The 12,453-nt window shown below is 36.5% G+C and overlaps 1 protein-coding gene across 4 annotated transcripts in view; it reads left to right on the forward strand.

Annotated features, from left to right (window-relative positions):
* The window catches only part of NEO1 (neogenin 1), a 237,560-nt gene that overhangs the window by 131,593 nt on the left and 93,514 nt on the right, over positions 1 to 12,453 (forward strand). For all 4 annotated transcript variants that reach the window (XM_069595573.1, XM_069595574.1, XM_069595575.1 and 1 more), the window contains one exon: positions 1,540 to 1,660. In XM_069595573.1, the coding sequence (XP_069451674.1) occupies positions 1,540 to 1,660 (121 nt within the window). The remainder of the gene's footprint in view (positions 1 to 1,539; positions 1,661 to 12,453) is intronic.

A 12,453-nucleotide genomic window follows, 5' to 3' on the forward strand; every position in this document is an offset into this window, starting at 1 on the left:
TGAGAAACCTAGCCCAGAAATGTTTTGGTAGCTCACATACGAGAGGAAACCAGTGTTTGAACTTAGCCTGAAATTCACGTTCCCTTTAGTCCTCCAACTCAGACATACTAGCATTTGTAAATACAGCCTGCACCACCTTCTGGGTAATGATTATCCTGTGTGTGTATTCACATGTCCCAGTTGTCTTAATAGCTCTTTAGTCAAGGAGCAGAAATCTGTCCTTGTTATACTGATGCTCAGGCCCTTCAAAATAAGTATACCCAGTGTTGGGCAGTTGTGAAAATAGACTTAAAGATTCTTTTAAAAAGTAAAGCAAAAGTAATTAATTAGCCTTAATCTATTAAGAAGACTCAGCCATTTCTGCTTTTTACTTCATAGATATATAGTAAATGCTGGTGAAGAATCCACTTGCAATGCAGGAGACCTGGGTTCAATCCCTGGGTTGGGAAGATCCCCTGGAGAAGGGACCGGCTACCCACTCCAATATTCTGTCCTAGAGAATTCCATGGACTGTATAGTCCTGGGATCACAAAAAGTTGGACACAACTGAGCGACTTTAACTTCCACTTTAGTAAATATTATCTACTGTTACTATTATCATTATCTAATATCCTTATAATAGCATTATCTAGGTTTTAAATAAGTGATATATCTTAAGATGCATATATGACATTCATAGACATAATCAGAAGTAATTATAGTTGTTAAAGACTTAATGTTTAATTACAAATTTCTCACATAAGTAATTCATTCTTCATAGGAATACAGTTTCTATTTTTAAAATGCCTAATGTTACAAAAAAGTAATTCACAAGTATTTAATCCTAATTAAAAAGCAGTATGTTACGGTTAACTTAGCATTTTACTCTTTATCATTATTTTCATCCTATTATAAAAACTCTTAAACTTATGTTGTGTTATATCAATAGCAATAATAATAGTTGACATTCATATGGTACTTGATAGTTTAAGAAAAACCTTTATATCAGTTCAGTTCAGTCACTCAGGCGTGTCCGACTCTTTGCAATCCCATGGCCACAGGACTGGAAAAGGTCAGTTTTCGTTCCGATCCCAAAGAAAGGCAATGCCAAAGAATGCTCAAACTACCACACAGTTGCACTCATCTCACATGCTAGTAAAGTAAAACTTTTATATAGGGGGGGTTCTAATATGTTATAATGATAGATATTAGAAATAATTTTAAGAAAGTGCCTTGAATTCACAAATGCAGACTTCCACTATGGTGACAGTGTTGCCTGCCAGATGTTCCACCAGGCAAAGGTATAAGTGTGCATACACTGCAGACATGCCTTTCTTTAAGGATTGAATTCTTAATTGTTGATGATAGTGCTTCCTTTTCTAGTCAGTTAAGTCAGTACTTTGTCATTAAAATTGAGTCAGCATGTTCATAGGTAAATAATATTCAGTATATGAATCATATAATTGTACTTGTTTTTTTTCTCTCCAGAAAGAGCATATCCTTGAGATCTGAACTAATGTTCATAAGTTGAATCATAAAATTTTATTTCTTTTTCCTCAGAAGGAACATAATCTTCAAGTTTTGGGTCTGGTGAAATCAGATGAAGGGTTCTATCAATGCATTGCTGAAAATGATGTTGGAAATGCACAAGCTGGAGCCCAGCTGATAATTCTAGAACATGGTAAGAGGGGCTGAATTAGTAAGATGAGAGAGACTGTGTGTGAAGAGCTCATACCTATCACAGGACCTATCACTCCAGGATACATAGTGATTAATAAACTGTTTATAAAGGCTAATATATGACATAACTAAGAAAAAATAGCCGTCTAAATTATTTTTTTAAGTGAGAAACACAGTTTTGGATAATGTTGCAAAGAAATTGGTATTAAGAAAAGAAAAACTGAACATTTATAGTCTTACACAATAAATGGATACTCTTCAGATTTAATCTTATTTAATCTTACAAATATATTTCTAATCTATTAAAATAGAAAAACTTTAATGTTTATTTTGCAGTGAATTTTTTTTAAATTTTTCCAAAGTAAAAATTTACTTGCCTTTTCTGATTTTCACACACCCAAAAAATACTTGCTAAAAATTCAGACAACATTGAGAAAGGGGAGAAAAAACTCATTTTGTATCAGTCAGGGTCAGTTCTACAGAAACCGCAAAGTAATTTCACTTAAAACCAAATTAAAAAATTGAATATTGTTTAGTAAAAATCTGTTAACTATAACAGGGGATTGAAGTACCAAGGAATTGGCTAGTAAGAAGTAAAAAGAATTCTAATGAATATAAAAGAATGGCAGGCATAGGAGCAGCCACAACCCATAGGTCTGAGAATGTTCAGGAAGAGGCCTCTCTCCAGGCTGATCCAGACCGTGTTGGAGAGGATGTGGCCATGGTTTAGTGGGTGATGGAGAAATAGCCATGCTCCCGTCCCACAGAAGCTTGTTAGAAGCCTGCTGTCTAGTGTGCTGAGGAAAAGTTGTTCACAAGGAGATGTCTCAGTGAAGGCATTCTGCTTTGAAAAAAAAAGAATACACCAGCAGAGTTGGGGTACTGAAGGAAGCTACTCACCAGCACTTGGTACTGATAAGGTTTTAACACATGTCAGCTGGCAAAAGGAGAAATAATGTAAAGGGCTCAGCTTCATTTTTGCAGAGCAGGCAATAAAGTATGAATGTGGAGCTTAAATAGTAAATTGATTACAGGCACATGCTTTAATCCCTGCCATCTAGGAGTACTGGGTATAAGCATGCATATATGTGTATATGGTTTTATAACCTGTTTTCTTGCAACAGCATGCTTTGGACATGTTTCCATATCATTGAATATAGATCTACATAAACATTTTTCATTGTTGAATAGTATATATGTATTTTGTTTTATATAAATGATTCCCTATTGGTTAATATTTAAATTGTTTCCTGTTTTTTACTATGATGAACAAGGCTATGCTAAACTTCCTTATATGATTATTTTCTCATACTAAATTATTAGAAGTTGAATTGTTGGATGACACTTTTATGTGAAATTGATAAGGGTAACTGTTGGGTATACGATTTGTTTTAGCAGGAAAAGTATTTTTCATTTTGTGCGTTTCTCAAGGATGCATAAGGAAGAGCTGCTTTAGGCATCTGATTTGATATCGGAGTCAAATTTAAGTCCAGGTTCCATTGTGGTCAGGAAAGCTTGTTGGCAAAGATGGCATCTACTCTGGCTTTTCACTCAAATAGCATATAGGATTTTTATATACTGTTTTGAGATGGGGACAACAGAGGATGAGATGGTTGGATGGCATCACCAACTCAATGGACATGAGTTTGAGCAAGCTCCAGGAGTTGGTGATGAACAGGGAAGCCTGGCGTGCTGCAGCCCCTGGAGTCGCAAAGAGTCAGACATGATTGAGCAGCTGAACTGAACTGACCTCTGTTTTATCCTTTTTGAAACAAGCTTTCAAAAACAGACATTTTGTGAGCTACTGAAAATTTTTAGTGACCTTGTCAGGTATACATTAAGGATGCATGGATTCCAAGAAGGAGAGTAAATGTCTTGTTATTATTTTTGGTATTTTAATTTGTGAGATAAATATTTCTGTGGAAAACGAAAAGAGATTATAACAGTTTATAAAATCTTATTTCTGCCTTTCTGAAGTTTTTGATATTGTAAGGGATGTGAGAGATGTGCATGACTTGAATACCCAGTCCATAATAATTCCAATAAGGGAGCATACAGTTTAGGAGAGAGGAATTCTGTGTGAACAGGGAGGTTTTTCATGTAACGTGTTCCCTTTGTAATAGACTTCAGATGATAGGACCAGATGTTAAAAAGAGGACCTGGCTCAGTATGGAAACAGAATAATTAGAGTATCTGTTCCTATAAAAAGGTGGCGTGTTGAGGCAGAACAGGATCAGATTAATTATGGCGTTAGTTATAAACAATCAAAGCAATTCTGTAGTAAGGGAATCTAATGATAAAGTCAGATTTAATTAGAAGACAGTGGCCGAAGAAATATTGTTATAAGGCCATGAGGAAATAATAAGTACTTGTACTAGAGAAATAGAATCCTAATAAAGAGATGGTAGTATCTAATTCAGACTTTATCAACTGACTGGATGTAAAACATTATTATAGAGGAATCAAATATACTTCTAAGGTTTTATTTGGGCGACTGAAAAAATGATCATGCCTTTACAAAAATAGAAGAAGAAATGTAATCAAAGTGGAAGGGAACTTCTACTCAAGCTGTAAAGAATGTAGTTGGAACGTACCACCCTCACCTATGATCAAAAGCTGGATCATCTACAAAACCATAATTTCTGTGAGCCCATCAGAAAGCTGAACTTGCGAAAAAACCAAGTAACCTAAATTGCAAAGAATTAGACAACCCTCCTGTCCCAAAGAATGGGTCATAAATTGTTTCACCTTTGGTAGAACATGAGAGAAAGAGATGGCTGCCATAGAAATGCATAAGAAGAAATTAACTAACATTTTAACAGAATTTTGAAGACTAAGTATGGCCTAGTTTGGAATCACTGGGGGCCTCAGATAAAAGGGGTGTTCACACTTGCCTACAAATATATTTCCCTGGGGCTTCAGAGGATGTTCAGTGTTAAGACTGGGGACAAGGTAGAGAACTCGAAAAAAGTCATTTTGGTGGAGTAAAGGTGAAGGAGGTGATCTGTGGATGCTAAGAGACAGGTACAAAGCCCCTCCCATTTACTCAGACTCCCTTAAGCCTCCAACAAGTAGGGCAGGGGCAGAAAAACTTACTTCATAAATTACTGAAAGGACATTAGAAGCAAAGCTACTCAGCTTCTTGAGGGAGGAACGTCTGGTCCGTAGGACACAGGCAAAGACCCACTGCTGCTGTGGAAGGGTAGAAGAGAAAACCCTTTACCTCTGAAAGAAGTGCATAAAACTGCTTTGGGCCCTATGATCCTACACCAATAGCTAGGAGAGGTCTTTATTACTGAAAGAAGAATAGGGAACTATCACTAAAGACCAACACAAATACAAAGCAGATTCTGGCTGCCATGGAAAGAAGAGGCACCAGGCCTATCTAATATCGAGACTGTATTGTGTGCTCAGTTGCTGAGTTGTCTCTGACTCTCTGTAGCCCACAGGCTCCTCTGTCCATGGGATTCCCCCAGGCAAGAATACTGCAGTGAGTTGCATGCCCTCCTCCAGGGAATCTTCCCAACCCAGGGATTGAACCCACGTCCTCTGCTTGGCAGGTGGATTCTTTACCATTTTGCCACCTGAGAAGCACCCATATTATACTTGATCTTAGCCAAAATTGTATTAGAACAACCGAAAATCCCACCTTCCCCAGCCATGACCTTATCACCAAGTAACAAATATATTTAATGGTCAGGAGCTCATTCTTATTTCTGCCTTAAACCACCACTATTTTCTGTGGACTTACACCTCAATGTCTTATGTTATCTACGTAAAGATAGGATTTATCCCCTTACTGATTTTTCCTTCTTACCAGTTCCAGTTACTTGTTATTTCTAATAGAACCTGCATCTATCCTGCTGATTTTTAAAACACTTGTCTCTAATCTCAAGCTTATGTATATCATTTTAAAAATATGGTAGTCTAAAAGAATCTGGGAAAGGGAACTTATATAGAAAAAATAACACTTCACAATTCTTGAATGTATGAAAAAGTGAAATATAAAATCAGTGTAGGTTGAAGGATAATACATTATATGGCATAAACAATTTGTTAGTGATTTGGAAAGAATTAAACTATACATTTACCTTATATCAATGAAATAGAGTTAAAATTTAAATTAAATCCATTAAAATGTTGAAAGATGCTAGAGTCTTACCATTTACAGTACACCAGGATTTGTTAATTCATTCACCAGTTAATAAGCATTTAGATTCTAATCTATCATAATTTAACTTATAAAAGAAATGAAAGAATACAGATGGAAAAATTTGGTGTCTCAGTATATAAAAATTTAAATGTTTTATATGTAAAGTGGCTCAGACGGTAAAGCGTCTGCCTGCAATGTGGCAGCAGATCCCCTGGAGGAGGAAGTGGCAACCCACTCCAGTACTCTTGCCTAGAAAATTCCATGGATGGAGGAGCCTGGTGGGCTACAGTCCATGGGGTCACAAACAGTCAGACGCAACTGAGCGACTTCACTTTAAGAAATGTGAAGCGTACATAAAACTGTAAACTACATGTAAAGTATGAGAAATACTTTAACTAAAGAGGACGAGCTAGGGAAGAATATAAGAATTACAGAAAATTTGGGTGGATGGTATCACTGACTCAATGGACATGAGTTTGGGTAAACTCCGAGAGTTGGTGATGGACAGGGAGGCCTGGTGTGCTGTGGTTCATGGGGTTGCAAAGAGTCAGACACGACTGAGTGACTGAACTGAACTGAGTGTTGGGAATGTAACAGGAATGCTCACAAATGGGTATGATAAAGTGACTAGCATAAGCATATAATTCACAATATGGCAAAGAAAGATAGTTTCTAAACATGACAAATGTTTCACCTCACTTGAAGATATAAAATTAAATCACTTTTGGTGATATGCCATTTTTACCTAATAAAGATTTTATATATTTTAATGAACATTCACTATAATGTTCATTTATTATGACTGGTTAGGGTGATTATGTTGGTAGCTTTCACCCTCAGTGAAAATGTAAATTGTTACATCATTTACTAAATCCATTTGGACAATTATCTTAAAAATTACTGACTCGACCCTTTAATTGTTGTTTTAGGATTTTTCTTTAAGGAAGGAATCAGAGATTAGGACAAGAACTATTAATATCAGCACTAGTAATTAAAAGAGAAAAAGGTAGGGATACAGAGAAAAGAGTTAGGAAATGACTTGCATATCCCAAAATAGAGGAAATAGTTAAAATAAGTATAGTATACAAACTTATGATGGAAAAGTTATTTGGCCATTAAAAACCATGTCTTTGAACAGTCTTTACTGATACCAGGAAAATCTTGGTCAAATGGTAAAGTACAAAATAATATATATCAAATAATCTAAATTTAGTTGAAAAGATTAATATGTTACACATTTAGACATTCCCACACCAAAATGTTAACAGTGGTTATCTTTAGGTAGTGATATTTTCTCAGTCTTCTAAAATAGCTCTATGTTAGTTTTATAATTAGTAAGTTGTTTTTTTTAATTAATAGCAAAGCCATCTTTCAGTCAGTGCTGCAGTTTAGAAAAGATACCAAATACATAATTTTGAGAACTTTACCAAAAACATCATGGATAGCAGTTAAGAATTGCAAATAATGCCCTTCACAAGAGAGCTGGGCTGTGTGGCAGAAGTAAACAGCAAATTCTGATAAACCTCATTGATATCCTTTGATTTAGTGGAACAAGGACCAGAAACTCAAGTAGCCTGCGGGAGAAGGGTAGAGTCTGACCCACTTGGAACTTTTCCCTTTGTGTTCATAGCATTGTGAATCTCCATGAGCATATATGCTGCTGCTGCTAAGTCACTTCAGTCGTGTCCGACTCTGTGCGACAGCCAACCAGGCTCCCCCGTCCCTGGGATTCTCAAGGCAAGAGCACTGGAGTGGGTTGCCATTTCCTTCTCCAGTACAGGTTCAGTTCATATATATAGTATTTCCCAAATCTATTTGGCCATGATTTTTTTTTTTAAGTAGACCCATTGATATCTTAAAAGGTGCAATTTGGGAATCATCATTGTAGAGGTATTCAAAGGAGGATGGACAAGATTAAAGTTGGCAAATAGTGGCCCACAGGCCATATCCAGCCAGCCTCCTGGTTTTGTGTATAAAGTTTTATTGGACACAGCCACAGACATTTGTTCACAGATTGTCTGTCCAGTCTGTAAAAAATTTTGACTCTATAATGGCAGAAGTGAGTAGTTTAGACTGAGACCATATGTCCCACAAAACCTAAAACATAACTCTCTCGCCCTTTAAAAAAAAAAATTTGCCAGGCATTCTACTCTGATAACGTATCTTTTAACCCTGATAGTTTGTGAGGGTCAGTGAAAGTCTGTGTCACTTAAAATTTTTTAAATTTAAATAAATTTGGGTAGGTAGGGAAAAGCAGAAGAGGGGCAGGAGGTTGAGGATTAAAGGACAAGAGAAAAAAGTCAGACTTGGTATGTAGATAACTAGAAGATGCGCAATGGTGACTAATTGCAAGGAGGACCTGTGATGGAGATCTATGAACTGCAGAGTCTGCTAGCACATCGTCACTGCTGCCTCTGAGACAGTCCGGCACTAGAAACACCAGGGAGTAGATTATGGAAAGTGGAAACTTATTGTGATGGTGCTTATCTTCCTGTACCTTGTTTAAAAGTAACGTGACCGACCGAGACAGCATATTCAAAAGCAGAGACGTTACGTTGCCAACAAAGGTCCATCTAGTCAAGGCTATGGTTTTCCCAGTGGTCATGTGTGGATGTGAGAGTTGGACTATGAAGAAAGCTGAGCGCCAAAGAATTGATGCTTTTGAACTGTGGTGTTGGAGAAGTCTCTTGAGAGTCCCTTCGAATGCAAGAAGATCCAACCAGTCCATTCTAAAGGAGATCAGCCCTCAGTGTTCTTTGGAAGGAATGATGCTAAAGCTGAAACTCCAGTACTTTGGCCACCTCATGCGAAGAGTTGACTCATAGGAAAAGACTCTGATGCTGGGAGGGATTGAGGGCAGGAGGAGAAGAGGACTACAGAGGTTGAGATGGCTGGATGGCATCACCTACTCGGTGGATGTGAGTTTGAGTGAACTCTGGTAGTTGGTGATGGACAGGGAGGCCTGGTGTGCTGCAATTCATGGGGTTGCAAAGAGTCGGACATGAACTGAACTGAAAGTATTTGAGTGTCTTTGACACAAAGTCTTATTTTTGTAAAAGGAATTTTCCAATTCTCCTTGGAAGTATGTAGCTGTAAATCCTGACCATCAAGCTGTTGGCTAGTGCTTGGATGCAGGAAGGTACTTTCAAGCACCCACAGTTGGGCTGTGATATAATTGGATAGCATGATTTTTAAGTAAATTATCACCTATGAACATTAAATGAAACTTCATAATTATAGTTAAAATATATGAAACATCTGTGCAACAACACTAGGAAACAGTTTCTAATCAAATTGGGAAGTATTATTTGAGAATGAGTATGTCTCAAACATACTTCCTTTCCACCCCTGCAGCTTTATTGAGACATAATTAACATATAAAACATTGTGTAAGTTTAAGGTGAACACTGAGTGTACAATGTGATGATTTGATGCATATATATATATATATATTGCAAAATGTTTACCACCAATAAGGTTAGTTAACACATCCTTCTGTTGTTATGGTGCGAACATTAAAGTTCAATATTCATAGCAACTTTCAAGTATCCACTACAGAATTGTTAACTATAGCCAACATGTTGTACATTACATCCCTAGAACTTAAAACTCTTAAACTAGAAGTTTATACTCTTGGACTTCTTCCCATTTCCCCATCTCCTAGCATCTCCCCATTTCTTCCATCCCTCAACCCCTGGCAACCACCATACTATTCTGTTGTTTCTCTGAGTTACATGTCAAACATACTTCCTTAATATTAAACATTTAAAATGTAATTTTTAGTGTTAACACATGCATTTTTGGAACAGTATTTCTTGATTTTAGAAGATGGTGGCTTTAAAACTATTTAACACGGCAGTATTACTTGCTGCTAGTTCAAATTATTGCATTTTATGCTAATATACTTTGTTTTATAATCATGTTTGAATTATTTTTAAAGTATTAGCATATAAATTATTGCAAGTATGAGTAGTAAGAAACAAGGTAAAATGTGTTTTTGTCTGTTAACTTTTTATTACCCTTTCTTCCTGTCAGTTGGAATTTAAAAATAGATTCCAAAACTATCATGTAAGGCTAAAATGTAAAAACACAAATGTAATTTTTCTCTGTACATTCATTCATGTCAAGTCTGATAATTGGCAGTTTTTTAGTTCCAGTAAGGGAAGGTGGATTGATGAAAAGGGAGTAATGTGAACTTGTTTTTAGTAAAGGAAATTCATACTTTACCAACTCATTAAATGACTTCTAGGATATTATGGCCATGGGAGATAAGGATACATACTGAATTTTACTTTTTTTTTTTTTAACAGAAGCGTTTGTAAAAAATTCCATTTTGTATCTGAGGTAAATATTGAATAGTAGAAGTTCTGGAATAAGTGACTCATGACCTGGCATGATTAAAAGTTGGCTAGATAGCAGGAAGTTGTTAGTCATTAGTGGAATATTTTAAATCTGATGTACTAGAATGTATAATAGTTTGGTGTTGATTTTAATTAAAAGATAAATTCCAGTTAGTTTTTTGCTTTTTTTGTACTAGTAATTATGGGCTTCCCTAGTGGCTCAGTGGTTAAGATTCTGCCTGCCAATGTAGGAGACATGGGTTTGATCCATGGGTCAGGAAAATCCCCTGGAGAAGGAAATGGCAACCCACTCCAGTATTAGTGGCCTGGAAAATCCCATGGACAGAGGAGCCTGGAGGGCTACTGTCCATGGGATCACAAAAGAGTTGGACACAACTTAGTGACTAAACAACAGCAACAAATAGTAATTATAACTTTAAGAAAACTCTAAACTCAAGATAGCTATGTTGAAATTTGACTTCTTAACATGAATTCCATGTCTAGGAGCTTTCTAATATTGAAAATGCATCTAATGTCAATTCCTGGGATCTGGTTCTTATCTGGCATTAAATTGCTGAGTGATTGGATCAGGTACTGAAATTCTGTGATTTTTAAATTTTATATATAGTTAAGGAATTAAATGATCTGAGGTCCTGCATCACTCAAATAATCTATTAAATGCAGTTTTAGAAATAGATGCATTAAATATAAGGTGCTTTTCAAGACACCTTTTCTGTCTGCTGCTGCTGCTGCTAAGTCACTTCCGTCGTGTCTGACTCTGTGTGACCCCATAGATGGCAGCCCACCAGGCTCCCCCGTCCCTGGGATTCTCCAGGCAAGAACACTGGAGTGGATTGCCATTTCCTTCTCCAATGCATGAAAATGAAAAGTGAAAGTGAAGTCGCTCAGTTGTGTCCGACCCTCAGCAACCCCATGGACTGTGGCCTTCCAGGCTCCTCTGCCAATGTGATTTTCCAGGCAAGAGTACTGGAGTGGGGCACCATTGCCTTCTCCAGTAAGTACTCTAAGGTAGTAGTAATTTGAAAGAGTATGCAAAGGCAAAACTATTGAATGGGAATCCAGTTGTCATTAAAGCAAATCAAAGTGATATAAAAGGCTAACTTCATGAAGCAAATTTTGAGGATTTTTTTTAAGAGACAACAAAAATCCATTCAATATTCAGTTATATCATTAAAATTTGTAAAATAAGAGAAAAGATCTGTGTGACCAGATTGCAAGATATTTGAAATAAAACTAAGCTTGGCGTGAAAGTAGATGAACATAATACATGTTCATGATCACAACTTAGAATGCATAATTGACTGAAATAAAAGCAAATGGACTTTTCTTTTCATCCTTCCCCAGTCTCACTTTCTAGAGATAGCCCTTGTTAACAGACATTGTATATGTGTTTATTCATTCAGTAAATATTTGTTGAACAGAATTCTGTATATGATATAAAATTTTATATGCATTGCGCTACATGGTGGGGATTAAATAATCAACAAGCAGATATGATTTTTTGCCCTCATAATGCTTCTGGTGTATTAATGGAGACAGACCTTAAGCAAATAAATAAACGAAATTAATTCAGCCTTGTGTGTACTTAAGGAAAATAAAAAGAATGCTCTGATTAAGAGTTATTGAGGGTATATTGAGAGTTACTTTAAATAGGATAGACAGAGGCCTTTCTAATGGGCTGTGCAAGTTGGGACCTGAGCATTACAGTAATCTCTCTCTCTCTCTCTATATATATATGTATATATGTGTGTGTGTATGTATATAGACACACACACATTCATGTAAAATCTTTATATCTTTTTATTTGCAGATATGAAATCATTTTTTGTGACTTTACCAAATAGTATTTTATGTACATGTCAGTACTTAAAGGTTTACCTTTTTTGTTTTAACTTCTCTATTCTCATCAGACTTCAGTGTGAAGAGGCTAGTGTTTTGCGTTCTTGATGACAATATAAATTTTTGAAGTGCAATTTAATAATAATTTAGAATTGACATACCCTTTCATCATATAATCCTGTTTATAATTTGTCTTTGGGAAATAGTTACTAAATATTTAAAGACATTTGTGTTCAGTTCAGTTCAATCACTTAGTCATGTCCGACTCTTTGCGACCCCATGAACTGCAGCACGCCAGGCCTCCCTGTCCATCACCAACTCCCGGAGTTCACCCAAACTCATGTCGATCGAGTCGGTGATGCCATCCAGCCGTCTCATCCTGTCGTCACCTTCTCCTCCTGCCCCCAATCCCTCCCAGCATCAGAGTGTTTTCCAATGAGT

The sequence above is a fragment of the Ovis canadensis genome, chromosome 7 (genome assembly GCF_042477335.2).
Source record: "Ovis canadensis isolate MfBH-ARS-UI-01 breed Bighorn chromosome 7, ARS-UI_OviCan_v2, whole genome shotgun sequence".
NCBI classification, from domain to species: domain Eukaryota; kingdom Metazoa; phylum Chordata; class Mammalia; order Artiodactyla; family Bovidae; genus Ovis; species Ovis canadensis.